The 15,983-nt window shown below is 42.3% G+C and overlaps 1 protein-coding gene across 1 annotated transcript; it reads right to left on the reverse strand.

Annotated features, from left to right (window-relative positions):
* Nucleotides 1-69: 69 nt before the first annotated feature.
* On the reverse strand, nucleotides 70-15,974 carry LOC119164693 (uncharacterized). Its single transcript, XM_075874108.1, has 2 exons — nucleotides 15,493-15,974; nucleotides 70-11,096 (listed from the first exon to the last, which is right to left on the reverse strand). The coding sequence occupies exons 1-2, from the start codon at nucleotides 15,542-15,544 to the stop codon at nucleotides 10,660-10,662; spliced, it is 489 nt and encodes a 162-aa protein (XP_075730223.1). The 5' UTR covers nucleotides 15,545-15,974; the 3' UTR covers nucleotides 70-10,659.
* Nucleotides 15,975-15,983: the final 9 nt, after the last annotated feature.

Here is a 15,983-nt window from a genome sequence, read left to right on the forward strand (position 1 = left end):
GATATCATATGCCTTTTTTTTGTGTGTTATCACAAAAACCGTGCAGGAGTACCACACATCAAATACTAATTGAATATCATAAATGAGTTTTATTCAGAGATTTTTTGCAGTCAGAATCAAACACTGACAACAAGCATCTATGATCGAACTAGTACAAAAATCAACTGCGATATGAGGGATAGTACGGCATAATGACGGGAAGCAAATATTTCCAAGTGAACCAACAGTGCATTTTCAAATATAATATATATTTATATATATATAATATAATATTATATATTGTGTGTTATATAGCTAATATTACGTATTACTATATAACACACAGACGACTTCAGCATACAAAAGCACCGAACAGAGACTAGTGCCAAAATTAAGTGGACAAAAGTCTACAAAAAAGTGGGGTACAAGATTAAAAACCTGCAGCTATTCCCCCTCGAAGGTAAAGCCGCACAAAGACTGCATCGATGGGCCGGACGTCTGGTGAAACCACTTTCCCAGAACATAGTAAAGTGCGGATATTTTTCTTTCGTTGAGGATACAATAAGCTAACGTGGGTTGGTCATCTGGGTGGTGTTCTTTCGCACTTCTCAAAGGGAGATGCTACTCGAAAAAAATAAGTTTCTTTAAACATCCAGCCCAGGCCATTAAAACTTTTCCTGTTTAAATATGCTTTTATGCTGATTTCAGACATGTAATCAGTTTTATAGTAAGTTGTAAATTTTTTATTAGTACCATGACAATGAGTAAAATATAGCTCTTTTTGAACACACCTTTTCTTCCACTAAACATTATATTTAGGAGCCATTAATGGCTCATGTTGCTCCACATTATTTGTAAAATGCAAATAACTAGCAGAAAAGTGCACGTAAGACACTGAAATAAACAAGAAAAATCGTAGTGTGAAAAGTTCTAAAATGCTCAGCCCATAGAAATTGCTCCCTTCAAGGTCATAATAATTACATAAGCGATATCTAATTTTGAAGAAGATGATTGCACTTTCACATGTTAAGGAATGTGTGGGCTCGTTTTATCTCGATCTGGACATAAGAAGTACCAAAAACATGATGTAGAATCTCAAGAGGCTGCCAAAAAATGCGTCTACACATTTCAAGCAAAGAAGTGAAAGCTCATCTGGGTAACAAGGATATGTTTTTAAAATGATTTATTTGATTACGAGGGCTTGGAAATCATCGTTATTTTGAGCATGTGGCTTTTGTGAACTCATGTGAAATGCAATGGCAAGGATCCAGGCAAAAATTTTCAGGGGACTCTAGAAAATGAGCTCTTTTTATTCTTATTAGCCAACTCATGCTCTTTAAAGGTGATTTCACCCTACTTCTAGTTTACTACAATCTATATTTTTTTGTAGTTATGAAAGTGGAGAAAGTAAACTTGTGCAAGCAACGTAAAACAAAAAATATGAAATTTTGGGATTTTCGAGCAGCGTCTCCCCTCAATTTGCATCTGTTGATAATGCAAAATTGTGCAAACCCGAATTGCAATTCTAATATACACACATTCACAATAAGAGAGGATATGAGATAAATAGCTGTGCTTATTTAGTTGATTGTGAGAAAACAGTGCAGAACCCGACGTGTAAGAAAGCAGACAGAGCCATTCCTGTTCGTTTCTGCTTTGTCATCTAGATTCGTGATGTCATGACGGTGAAATGAACAACAAAACAGACATACCTAAAAGCTTCTGGCCACTTGAGACCAACAATGTAGAAATAAATCTCAGAAGGTTCTAGGCAAAGACCATTTACACTGCCATAACATGTTTCAGTCTATGTGCAAGTACACAAGTAAAAAGAACAGCATGAGTAAACAAATTTGAAAGAGTCAGTTTAGTAACATTTGGAGTCACAATTGATAAAATGTGTCTATCAGAGTGATCATGTTAGTGAACTACCAGTGCAAGCCTGCACAATCACAAATTGTTCTAATGCTTGAGATGTATAACAGCGACAATGATGCATCAATATATGTAAATGCAATATTCCAACTAGCAGTATGCCACAAGTTTGTCTTGTGCACACAATAAAATGGTGATAGATGACTGAAAGTACAGTTGCAGTGCTCTTGCGCACTGCTGTCAGAAAATAGGAACCAACAGAAACACAACTTCCAGCCGAGGAAGTTTTCACGAGGTGGGCATAGAAGCTGCTGACTGGAGATAAGACTATATGCTTTAAATTAGCAGATTACACATTTTCTATACGTACATCGTGACATAATGACAATACCCTGCTGTGAATACATAATCACGATGCCAAACTGTAAATGTGCACATTAGAATGAAACAAAAAGAAACGTGCACGAAAAGTGAAAATAGGACGTGCGATTGTGTTTAAAGCTTTTAAACAAACTCTGGTAAACTTAAGCATGTCCACACTACATTTCTGGCGACATATACCCAGTGGCTGGGTGTTCCAAGCTGATATTAAACATTAGCTGTCTTCTGCAAACAAACGTAAAGTGTGCTTATCAGCCATATATGTAGCGCAATCACTGAAACTCCGACACGATTAACATCGTAATAAGCATCAGTGGCATGCCTGTTCATCTATGCAGAAGGACGTCACAGTAGTCAAAAAACAGCCGAGACTTTCTCAGCGAAATTACTGCGCACCTTTCTGCAAATTATCAAGAAGTATACACAATCACTGAATAAAATCAGATTGTATAAGTTCCAAAATAAGTATAAAGACATTAAGGAAACATACATAACACATGAGCATATTGCATGAATTTAAAGATAGAGCATAAATACATCATGCACACATACATAAAACACAAACGACTGCACTCTGGTGATTAAAGGCTGAAAAATGAGATTGTGAGTGTTAAGTAAAGCTAAACTATCACATGTGCACTTTACGGCTTTCAAGTGTGAGACAGCCACACTGATCAGTACATACATGCGTGAGGTATTATAACTAAAGTGCATTCCAAAAACAAAGTGCGCCATATATCGAGTCACTTGTGCAACATACAACTTACACAAAAAAAAAAGAATGTGGCCTCACGATGTGAAGACGAGAGCAACAAAAGCATCTTAGTGGACATGCTCAGCCACTCTTGCTTGCAGATGGTAACTTCTACACACACGCTCGAGATTTTGTCCTAAAAGGAGTCAGTTAAATTTAGGTGCATCCGAGATGTTGTGAGTCTACCATCAAGGGCTCGCGTAAACTTAGGAATGGCGAAAAGCACATGCACTTTAGATGTGAACTTTTTTCTGTTCTTATATATTGCTGCGACAGGTTCGCCACGTTCAAGTAGCCCGCCAGTTAGTTATGCCAGCCTATGATGTTAGCCTATGCCAGCCACAAACTATCAAAAGCTGAGGCAAACTACTCTGCAACTGAAAAAAAGTGCCTCGCAGTCATCTGGGCAATAAACAAGTTTCAACCCTACCTTTATGGTAGACCGTTCAGAGCTGTCAGTGACCACTATGCTCTATGCTGGCTGGCAAATCTCAAGGACCCGTCAGTTCAACTAGCAAAATGGAGCCTTAGGCTGCAGGAGTATGACATTACAGTCGTGTACAAATCTGGAAGGAAACACAGTGATGCCGACTGCCTGTCACGCTCTCCCGTCGATCTAAGTGTACCTGAAGAGGAAGACTTCCCGTTTCTAGGCGTTGTCGACGCATCCGAAATCGCTCAACTACAACGAGATGACCCGGATTTGCTGGCGCTTATACAACACCTGCAGGGTCTCGACGTTCAATTCCCTCGCATATTCTCCAGAGGGCTCTCCCAACACCACGTGGAAAGGGAGAAGGCCTCAGTTCTCCTCCCTTTCCAGTCGCACCACGTCAGCTAATGGGGCGGCTGCAAGAGGCGGCTTGACCTGCTTGACCGGTTCGGCGGGAGCGATAAGTCGACCGGTCCCCAGCACGTCGCAGCAACGCACGTGCGGCTTCAGAATGTTGAAGGTGCGACGGTGAGATGCCGTGCAAATGCTGTGTGCCGCGATGCCGTGGCAACTACACCGTGGACACGAAAGTGCACGTTTTCAAGTTCCCAAGGGATCAAACTCTGAGGAACGCGTGGATACGCGCTGTGCCACGGGAAGACCTCTCCGTGACTGAGAATTCAAGGGTAAGCTTTCTTTCTGGTAGAGCATTGTTGCTTCATTGCAAATGTAAATTCAATATTTGCATATGCTCGAACAAGTGGTTCACAAGCCGCACTTTGTCAAATACTCATTGGTTTGCTCATTGTATGTAAATTTCCTTGGTAGGTATGCGAACTTCACTTCAGAGAGGAGGACATCATTCGAGAAGCCTCGCATACCGATGTAACTACTGGCCGCACAATTACAGTGCCATTATCCTATGTTCGCCTCCGCCCGGACGCTGTACCGCCCAAGTTCCCGAGCTGTCCGACCTACCTGTCTAGGTAGGTCGGACAGCTCGTACGAAAGCAGGTTGAGGCATTACATCCCAGTTGCAACGTAGTTGTCAGCAGCGAGACGCTGTCGAAGATACAGGAAGTCCTTCCTATCCTGGTCTACATTGCAGGATATGCCGTGTACGCGACCCTAAAAAGGTTGAATTGTGCAAAATGCAAGGACGTGTTGACTGTGGATAAGACAATCACAGTGTCGGCCGCCCATGAACACTACGATTTCGTGAAGCAGTTGGACCGTGGAGGTCTAGTTTACCCATCAATGTTTGCGCTTAATGCTGTTGCTCACTGCTACGTTGTCGTAGAGCAGCTCGCTACGCAACCGGAACTGCTCCTGATGCGCGAACAGCGCCAGGTCGTCATGGAGCTGACGCTGTATTTGCTGGCCAACGAAGAGCCATCTGACTTCGACACCTGTGAGAACGGTCACACAAGCGAATCAGTGCTGAAACACATCTTGCAGTGCAGCACTAACATTTTACTGAAGAACGTTTGTGGAAAGCTCAACGACAAACTTCTTGACGCTGCTGACAAGGCAAAAAAATGGAAAGCCACAACTCTCCAGAACAAATAGGTGAACAGCTTCTGATAAAGCGCAAACACAAAACGAAACTAGTTTGTGTAAATAAATGTTTCGCTCCTATAATTTGCTTCGAGTGAAATTTATTTTATACTACGTGCATGCTCGTTCTTGCAAGAAAAAAAAAAGCGCCCGCTTGGTAATTTTATGCGACAACCTCTCTTGAACAGTGCTCCGTACTTTTACCAGTCCGCCCTATCGCCTGACATCACTAGAAGAAAGCTAAGGCCTTGCCTTTCTAAAGGGTGTTGGCTCTCCGCGTTCTGCCTTCGAGGAAGTGTCTTTTACAGGAGGAACTTCGAACCAAATGGCGAAACGTTTTTACTAGTCGTGCCCACAGCCATGCGAGAGGAAATTCTGCACGCATGCCACGACGAGCCAACATGTGGACACATGGGTGTGAGCCGAACATTCGCCAGGATTCGCTTGAAATACTATTGGCCAAAGTTGTTCGCATCAGTGCAGCGCTACGGGAAAACTTGTCGTCAATGTCAACGGTGCAAAACTCTACCCGTAAAACCAGCCGGCCTTCTCCAGCCAATAGACCCTCCAGATGCCCCATTCCAACAAGTCAGCATGAACTTCCTAGGACCTTTCCCAACATCGTGTGCAGGCAAGAAATGGATAGTCGTAGCCACAGACTATCTGACCCGTTATGCTGAGGCTGACTCTCTGTACAGTGTGACAGCTGCCGAAGTCGCCAAGTTCTTTCTGAACAACATAGTGCTCAGACATGATGCGCCCATCATCTTTATTACTGATCGGGGCACCGCATTTACTGCAGACCTAATGCAATGCCTGATGCGCATGACAAATACCGATCACAGAAGAACAACGTCGTATCAACCTCAGTCAAATGGCCTAACCGAACGCCTCAACAGAACTCTGACCGACATGCTATCAATGTATGTCGATGTTGAACATAAACAGTGGGATGAAATATTACCTTGCGTAACATTCGTATATAATAAATTGTTCAAGAAACAACCCACGTTGCCCCTTTCGAACTAGTATTCGGCCGAAGAGTGACCACCCCGCTGGATGCCATGTTACCACTACAGGACGAAAGCAGCTATCCACCTGACTTAGATGACTTCTTGCAAAGAGCCAAAGAAGCACGGCAAATGGCAAGATACCAAATACGCCACCAACAGCACGTCGATTCTGGTCGGTACAACAAGCAACGCAGTGACACACTTTATCATCCCGGTGACAAAGTGTGGATATGGATACCAGTGCGCCGCCGTGGACTCTCTGAAAAGCTTCTTTGCCGATACTTCGGCCCATATGAAGTAGTCAACCGTATCAGCAACGTCACTTATGAAGTCAGATCCGCTGGACACGTGAGTTCAAGACGCCACAATCCCACGGAAGTGGTACACGTAGTCCGCATGAAGCCCTATCATGACAGATCATCGAAAAACGAGTGAGAGTGTGCATGTATCTTTATACTGTCTTAAGCATCGATACGATGCATCTGAGGAGGGGGGTAATGCTGCGACAGGTTCGCCACGTTCAAGTAGCCTGCCACAATCATCATGGCACCAGCACCAGCAAGACCCGGCTGGCATGCTCCACGTGTTTGTGCGCTCCGGCAACGAGGAAGAAGAAGAGATTTGGATCTGCGCCACTCGGCTACTCGGACTTGACGACCATAGTCTTTAGAATCGTGGGCACAAGTTTGCCCTAATAAATATGCTTGTTTTTTTAACCTGTCTGCCTCAGCATTGCTACAATATATATAAAAAAAGACTGCATAAGGGTTTCACCAAACCAAAGTTACATGAAAAGCATCTTGCTTGCTTTGCTGTTACACGTGGATGTGCCTCGATTCGTTCCCTCAAACGACCTCAAAACTGCGCCTCCACAAGCAAGAACCAATGCACGGCATGTTTGAATTAACTTGCACAGTGTAATATACAACACAAGTGATATAGAAACAACCAAAAGTTTACTCAGCAAATGAAGGAACACCAACAGCAGCTATAGGGCTAGTTGGTGTGGCATCTTGGGTAATCACACTTTTTATGAAAGCGAGCCAATTATGCATTTTTTTTCATGGATATTAAAGATATGGTTCACAATATACCAGAACTGGACTCTATTCAAGCCATTGAAGGCAGCGTTGAGTCATTTGGTGAAAGAAATTTGAAAAAAAGAAACACTGCGGAACCAGCGCGCATGGGTTTACTGAACCTCTAAAACTCTACTTGCAATTGCTGTTTGTCGAAATGAAGGTGGTGCGTACGTGCAGCGAGACGAAATACGTATCGGTACCTGTTTAGCCTTTTTGTTATGTGATCTTTTTATGGCAAAGGGACACCTGCTTTCAATGCCGTATGTGAATGAAATGCATTTGATAGCTCGTTCTAGATATGTCGATAATTTCCTGCTTTCTGTACCATACAAAACAGCAACGTCCATTAACACGAAAAATATTTTGCAGAACTTCACAAATGTATTTCTGTGCTAGAATTTCTGCATATATCACTGATTAAGTCTTCTTTAAAGTTTATAGACATTTAGACTTATTTATATTTTGACCAAACATCGTAGATGTATTAAACAAAAAGAACAAAGGCCCTCATGAGATATAATCCATGCAATCAAGGCTAAGGAGTAGCGTTTTCTTGTCTTAAGATGGGTGTGCAAGAATCCTGTCCACATAAAATTGCACAGTGCATCAATATGCACAAATGTGAATAAATAAAAGCGGACGAAAAGATAACTTGCCACTGGCAGGATTCACACCTACGACCTTCGAATAATGCGTCCAATGCTCTACCAACGATCTATGATGGCGGTCACTTCCCTGCCCGCTAAATAAGGTATGTATGTGTATTTAAACGTGGGAGCATCAGTCAGTGCCACCTGTTGCCATTATAGCAAACACTCTTTTGTTCTCCCTACTTGGCGGCACATAGCACGTGATCTTTATAAGAGTTGACAGCCGACCAATTTTTCCTCGTATACTACCTGAAGGCAACAAGTCTGTCAGAATGAGACCCTCACTATGAATGAAAAAAACAAGTATGCCTTCAAGTGCTCGTTTTCATTGTTAGACACAATATTAATGAGAACTAAGAAACAAAGATGCCAAGGAAAGTATAATAATTGATTGATATGTGGGGCTTAACGTCCCATAAACCACCATATGATTATGAGAGATGTCGTAGTGGAGGGCTCCGGAAATTCAGACCACCTGGGGTTCTTTAACGTGCACCCAAACCTGAGCACACGAACCTTCAGCATTTTTGCCTTCATCGAAAATGCAGCAGCCGCAGCTGGGATTTGATCCCACGGCCTGCAGGTCAGCAGCCGAGTACCTTAGCCACTAGACCACCTCGGCAGGGCACCAAGAAATGTATAGCGGATGTTATTAGAAATACCTGTGATGTAAATGTGATGGAAGAAAAAGTGGACGAAAATATACTTAAAGTGGAAAAATTGGAAAATATATATAAAGTGAAAAAATATATTTCGCCACTGGCAAAATTCAAGCCTGTGACCTTCGAATAATGCGTCTGATGCTCTACCACTGAGCTTTGGGTGGCAGTCATTTCCCCCGTCCACATTATAGGGTATATATTCGCACTGAAAAGTGTGAGCATCAGTCAGCGCCACCCGTTGCCATTGTCGCAAAGGTGGAACGTTCTTTCTGTTTGTTGGCAGTGCGCAGCAAGTGATCTTATTGCAAGCTGACAAAGCTTACCAATAATTCTCGCGTACTACCTCAAGGAATTAGTCAGCTGCTAGCTCAATGATATGCTACCTGCCTGCAACAGGCAAAAAGAGTGTTCTACACTCGCCAAAAGGCAAGAGGCAGAGCTGAGACGCTCCTACAGCAAGAGACCCTCCCACGTTTAAATTCACATATATACCCTGTAATGTGGACAGAGGAATGACCGCCACCAAAGCTGCATGGTAGAGCATCAGACCCCCCATGCGAAGGTCTCAGGTTCGGACCCTGCTGGTGGCAATTAAGTTATCTTTTAGTTTACTTTTATTTCATCAGATTTACATTACAATTACTTTTATAACATCCCCTATAGTTCTCTTGAAATCATTGTCGGTTAGTTCTCATTATACCCGTTAATATTTATCAAATGCCTTTTAATCTGTTAGTTCACATTAAAAGACATTGCACGGCCTTTTGGGTTCTCTTATTTTGCTTCTCATATGTCAGCTTCTTTTGCAAACGCACATAAAAATTCACTTTTATGCCTATTAGTGAAAATTCAGTTGAGGGCCAGCACTGCCTGCCAGTACTTCTCAGCCCTCTGTGCTTTACCTCGCATTGTACAAGTTGAGGCAAAGATAGAAAGCCAAAGAAGCCAAAGTTGACAGCAACTAGGTTGGCTAGCAGTTACGCTAGAACAAGACAACCTGTGACAGTTTCCTGAGTGGGTTGGTGAACACGACAGAACACAACAGGTTACAGGTGAAGCCTGCTGGCTCCTGCAGTAGTACTAGTTCTCTAGTTTATATCAAACTGCTTTGTCACATTTACGCAAACATAATGAAGACCACCAGATAATGAAGTGAATGAAGGTATAAAAGACGGTAGCGGTACTGTTTCTACTGTATTGTATATTCATGTTACAAACATGAAGTAGGTAAACCAAACAAAAAGACTACTTGCCACCAGAACGCACCGAGCCAGCCACCTTCAGATAATGCACCTGATACTGTTAGGGAGCTACAGCTGCAATCATCCTCTTATCCACTTCATGTGTATTATCGCACACGTAAACCTGGAAATGTTAAGTCAGTGCCTCTGGTAGCCGTGGCAGCGAGCTTAGAACACACTTTTTTTTTCAGTGGCATCATGTAGAAGATGGTCTTTTTTTTTTTTTTAACAAGTGGACAGCTGGTCTAAAAGCCCTCGTATAGTACATGAAGGTATCACGTTTGCCAGGTAGTATACGAGGGTTTATTAGTCAGCTGTATGCTTAATAAGGGAAAAAAATTCACGAGCTACAGGGTGCCAGCTCGCTAAGAAGAAAGTTGCACGCACTTGTCATAATGGCTACAGGCAACACTGACCAACGCTCCCAGATTTGCAAGCACCTGAATTCCCCATAAAGTGAACAAGAGAAAAACTTTCTTCGTAGCTAAATTAGTGGATATGAACATAGGTACCGATTTTTCTCAATAGATAGTGTGTGCATAGAGAAAAAGAAACCATCAGGCTTCTTAGTCACCTGCTGCACATTACTTGCCGATGAGTACGACGCCTGCATCACGAACCACACCAGTGCCCATAGCTGCTGCTTGCCACAAGTTTACGACATTTCGTTACTCATCCAGATTCTGCAGGTGAAGTGCCACAAACAAAATTTCAATACTTTTGCTACACCTAAACCATTAAATAAACAAAGGGATGCTCCTCAGGAAACTCCACAACCTGCTAATTTGACATAATAGACCCTAGAATGTGCAGCTCGGTGCTAATGTATTCGATGTTACAGGCAAGTAGATGCTGATCAGAGATTTAAGAAGATGATTAGATGTGATTAGATATTAGAGATGATGATTAGAGAATTCATCAGACACACTGAAAAAAAAACAAGTACAGTTGCCCACAATGCCTTTAGCAAGGATGGAGCACTGGATCAGCTGCGAAGCCTCGGCTGAAGTTCTTCAGAAGGCGTCAGTTGAATTAGAGCGGAATGTGCTCGGGGCCATGTTGCTGCTGCATATGCTTGACAAAGGTGCTTTTCCAGGAGAAGGCCACGCAGCAGAACTGGCAGCGATAGGGTTTGTCGCCCGTGTGGCGCCGCATGTGGCCGATGAGGGTGTTTTTCTGGTTGAAGGCCATGGGGCAGAAGGGGCAGGCGAAGGGCCGATCGCCCGTGTGGATGCGGATGTGCCTTCTCAGATGCCACTTGTCCGCAAAGCCCTTTTCGCAGTGCGGGCACTTGTAGGGGCGTATGTTGATGTTGGTGAGGTTCGCGTCTACCAACTGGACATAACGCTTGTTGATGGACCCTGGAGGACGCCCGCGAGGAGCCAGCGGTACGTTCGCAGCAGATGGGTCAGCCGGTGCTTCGATCCATGTGGCACATTCTTCGATTGTCCCGTTCCCAGGACATAGGTCTGCAAAAGCCGAAAAATAAAGAGTTGCGGACGACTGCGTGCAAGCTCGCGCTGGTGGTAATAGTACTAACGAATTGAAATGTGACATCACTTTCTTTTAGCAAAACGACCACTATGAGCGATTTCTCGTAACAGCCGCATCATGTCACAGCAAATCTGGCCGCTAAAGGTAATGCTGGCTCTGATGCAAGTGTCAGAGTCAAAATTACGCTGATATGACAGAAGCTGTAGATAGCGAAAATGAAAGCATGTGCATTACGTAAGCCTACACTTTTGCACTGAAATGCGCGAGTACTGTACACGTGTGAATGGAAACAGTGTAAAAGGAAGATCAAACTAGAGAACCATTGCCTACACTCTTCCCTCTTTTTTTTTTTTTTTCACTGTTCCCAAGAAAAGCACGCAGTGGCCATAGATAAATGTCAAGAGCATGTGCAAGCATACATAAACAAAAGTGTACAGCAGGAGTGCAGGAACAAGACTGAGAGCAAAGACAATCAAAAGCCACAGAAAACAATAGTATGCTGTGAGCTGAACAAAAGTCAAAGCAAGTACGTAGAGTTCTTACAGATAGAGACAGTAAAGCACACGCTCTTACCTTCTCTCATGACGGTACAACACATCATCATAACAAATCAAACATAGAGAAAAAATCTTTTCAGTGAGGCTGTGAAAGTTCACCCCTGCTATTGAGGGACATGAGAAGCCCACCACTAGACGAAGACAAGAGGTCAACATGAACAGGCGCAACCTTCCAACTACATTTATTTCATGTCAAACATCAACGCAACCACATCATCGCAAGTGTAAAAGAGGTGTCGAAAAAATAAACTTTAAAAACAAGCCACCCAAAACACTCTTCCCACTCTACATCAGGGAAACCAGATTATAACTCAAGCAACACACTTCCTCTTAATGGGGATTAAAAAAAAAAGTTTTCATAAATGTTTTCTTTTTTTCCTACATTTGCAGAAGCTTTCCCCACATGTAAACTATCTTTTGGAGCACAAAAAGCTGTTGCAAGGGTCCATGAAATAAAAATCGAGCTGTGCAGAGTTACCTGGAATTTGCCTTGTTTTAATGCTTATACAATTGTGAATGTATATCAAGCGTCACTCACAAAGCCACAATCAAAGCATGCCGCGAATTTTTTCCTGAAGAACTGCACACGAGCATGAGTGTCCTGTCTGAGCATGCATCAAGTACACTTGCTGGTGCTTTCCATAAACAGAGCCTGCGCATACTAGTATGGTTGTGTACAGCTTTGTATCCATCCCAATACTCAAGCAATAACTTTTACCATAACTGCTTAGGCATAGTTTATTCATTTTTATGACGTTCAAGTGTCAGAGCATGCTGCCTGCATACAAAATATTATCAAGATTCAATACACATAAAATAAGCACATGCTTATTTTATGTGTAATGTCCACACAGATAACATCAAATTTCATGTAACACTGTCATCAACATTTTTTTTACAATTTAATTAACACTGTTATGTTAAGAAAGATTTAGCTTTTTGTTTACATGTAAACAATTAGCTAATACACTAAAAACAAAGAATGGGTACAAAACTTTTGCAATTCAATGATTCAATAAAAACAGTAAGGGTTAGCAAACAATCACAATAAATGTCTTTGGTGCAAACATTCCTGTGTGGTGTCAATTCAAAGGAACTTGGGCATAACATATGTACCAGGCATAACCAGAGGCACAGCATTGATAACCCGTACTGCAATGATAATCCCACAGAAACATAACATTATTTGAACATTGCATTCGCACAACTACCACCACACAAAGACCTTGCAAGGCTGTCATCAAACAGCAGTCACGAAAATAAAGTCTTGCTCAACAAGAGTTATGACTATTCGGGAGCCAGCATCCTAAAAAAAGTATATAGGAAGGTGACATCATGTAGATATAAAATATATGTTATTGCCTTATGATAAAGAACATGAGTAGATAAGATGCAACTTTGAAGGGAGTACAAAGAACTCCGCAGTGGAAAAATAACTGCGTGATACACTTGGTATAAACAAAAAAAAAAAAGGATAGAAAGTTTCTGGCCAGCTTAACAGAACCATTCCAAGGAGCTTCATTTGGGCTGTAGAATTTATTTCGAGAATTAATAGAACCACGCTGACCTTTTACTTGTGTGTGCACTATAGTTTAACACAGAAGACACTACAAGGCACAACTGTACTTCCGGTTCCATGCTCTGGCTACCTTTGCAATATACCCTTCAGGCACAAATTATGATGTAAAGTAATGCTTGCAAATGTGCCAAATTTTACACAACAATATTTTAAGGCACTCGATGTTACGATTCAAAAAGAAAAGATATGCCACTTTGTGAGCTTCAGTAAATAATCATAGTTATCACGTAATTAGGTTTTTATTTATTGCACGGTAAGTTACGTTACATTTTTTATTAAAAATAATCAAATCTTGTGTTCAAAACTGCACATGCACTTATTTTGTAGTTGTATTTATTTTGAGCACAAAAACATTATAATTTTGATGTTTTTACTGGAACACAGTCCGTCGAGCATCGTAGTGACCTAACCAAAGTGATTGGCTTAGGTCATACACAGCACGTTGGGGTTAAAGAGACCAACAACCAATTTTTCTCGACCCAGTTTTTCAAGGTGCGATAGAAAGCTCCCCCTTCCCAGATTGTAGCTGCAGTGGTTAATCACAAAACCGTGAAGCTAGGTATTTTATTAGCAGTATTTTTCTATCTGAAAAGCCTTTGAACTGTACACAGATGTTTTCCAGCAATGCTGTGAAGCTATAGTGATGCCGATATCCCTCCACGCATTATTTTCAAAATTTTGATTTTGCAGAGATTGGTGGAACTATGGTTAACTACATACATACTGACATTTTCGACCAATTTAAAAGTATAAACAAACAAGTAGGAAAAAAAATTTGCCAAAGGTTCGTCATCATGCGAGATCCTTTTACCGCCTCGCTCGGCTCATGGCCTTCACAATAAGTTCCAGCAACGCACTGCCAGAGGTAATCTCAGAAGCCACGAGGTGCTCCTTATGTTCTTCCAACACATCGGCAGGTGGCACTAGGCCCTCAGCAAACAAGGCTCATGCTGTCGCTCATGAGCATAGTTCATAAGTCAATCAGCAAAAGGTGGCCCCATTCTTCTGCTCAGTGTCATTTAATGCATATCTGCATGTTTTACATTGGTAAAAAACGCAATAAAATGTGAGCTACATTTCAACGCTAATATAGAAACAATTATTAGCGCACAAAAGTTTAAGGTCACCAGGTAACATACAAGTACACATTCACGTTTTTGCCACCAAGAATGCTAAAAGCGATTTTGAGCAATGAATAAAATATAAATCTGAGTTTAATAAGAAAAATAGGGTTGATTATAGACAATATAATAGACAATCCTTCTATGAGCAGGAGAATCTCAATTCCTGTTCAGAGGGGTTGTCAATCCCTTTAAGCGTAGGTGCAACAACTGTGCAGAATTCATGCTATATGGAATGCATCCTGCCCTTTAAAGTTAGTACAAACTCTAGAGGAAGGACTAAGTGAAAATAGCACTGACCACGAGATTACAGCCATTACACTACCACTGTCACTGTTGCCTTTACAATTACTTGTAGATCAGCTGAAATCGGCACTACTCAGCACTAGTATACTAGCCTGGCGAATCAAACATGGACATTTTTAAGCACCATAATGTGCAGACATGTTTATTGTTTAGTTAGAATTTTCGCAAGAAGAGTTTAAGCTATTTAGGCAGTTTAGTGTATGCAGGAAAATTCATTTGCAGGCACTTTGCTAAATGGAGCCAACACATCTACGTAGCTCGAGATTACAGCTGAATGTGCATCCTGGCGACCAAGTACAGAGTGACAGTGCGTCGTCCACACATTGCGTTGACACATACTTACAACTCTACCACATGCGAGCTCATTTTCTCCAACTTCTCTGAAAACTGAACACAACGCTCACAGTGTCATGTAATGACAGGAATGGTGGTGCCCTTGTGGTCAGAGGGTCTAATCATAAGAAAATGTGGGGTTTAACGTCCCAAAACCACCATGTGGTTATGAGAGACACCGTAGTGGACTTCGGAAATTTCGACCACCTGGCATTCTTTAACGTGCACCCAAATCTGAGCGCATGGGCCTACAGCATTCTCGTCTCCTTTGAGCGGTCAGAGGTTCTGATGCATGTGACCTGTTCAGAGCTTTTTCTCTAGAGTCTGCCCTAACTTTATGATGTGAACACTGTGCCTGAAGGATACATTCGAGCTTAGAACTTAGTCCTCCAGCTGTGTGCCTTGAGGTGCTTCACGAGCGAGCTCCTCCACGAGAACGCCATGTCGCACAAGTGGCACTTGTACGGCTTGTCACCTGTGTGGGTGCGCAGATGCGCCGTCAGTGTGGTCTTGAGGGTGAAGTCCATCGGGCAGAACTCACACCTGAAAGGCCTTTCACCCGAGTGGATGCGCGTGTGACGACCCAGGTTCCATTGGTCTGCAAAGTGCTTTTCGCAGTGAGAGCACTTGTAAAACGAAGTCTTGTTGATAATGCCGGCATTCAGAGTCAGTGAAGACGGCTCGTCAACAATGTCTCTGGGGAATTCCTGACAAGACTGTTCTGCAATAGATGGGTCAGCTAGCACTTCTGGCCAGCTGGAACAATCCTCAATTTTCACATCTCCGGAACTTGGGTCTGCAGAAGTTGAAAAAGAAAAAAATTGAGAATAGCAGCATACGAGCTTTAGCTAGTTCATGTAAGTCTAAAAAAAAAAAAGGCCTAACACAAAAACGAGTTTTCTAAAATTCCTTTTTTTCTCGCACCACTCTCATAAAAGTTGAGGTGATGCCATCATCCCGTGCCAT

The sequence above is a fragment of the Rhipicephalus microplus genome, chromosome 9, assembly GCF_043290135.1.
Source record: "Rhipicephalus microplus isolate Deutch F79 chromosome 9, USDA_Rmic, whole genome shotgun sequence".
NCBI lineage: Eukaryota > Metazoa > Arthropoda > Arachnida > Ixodida > Ixodidae > Rhipicephalus > Rhipicephalus microplus.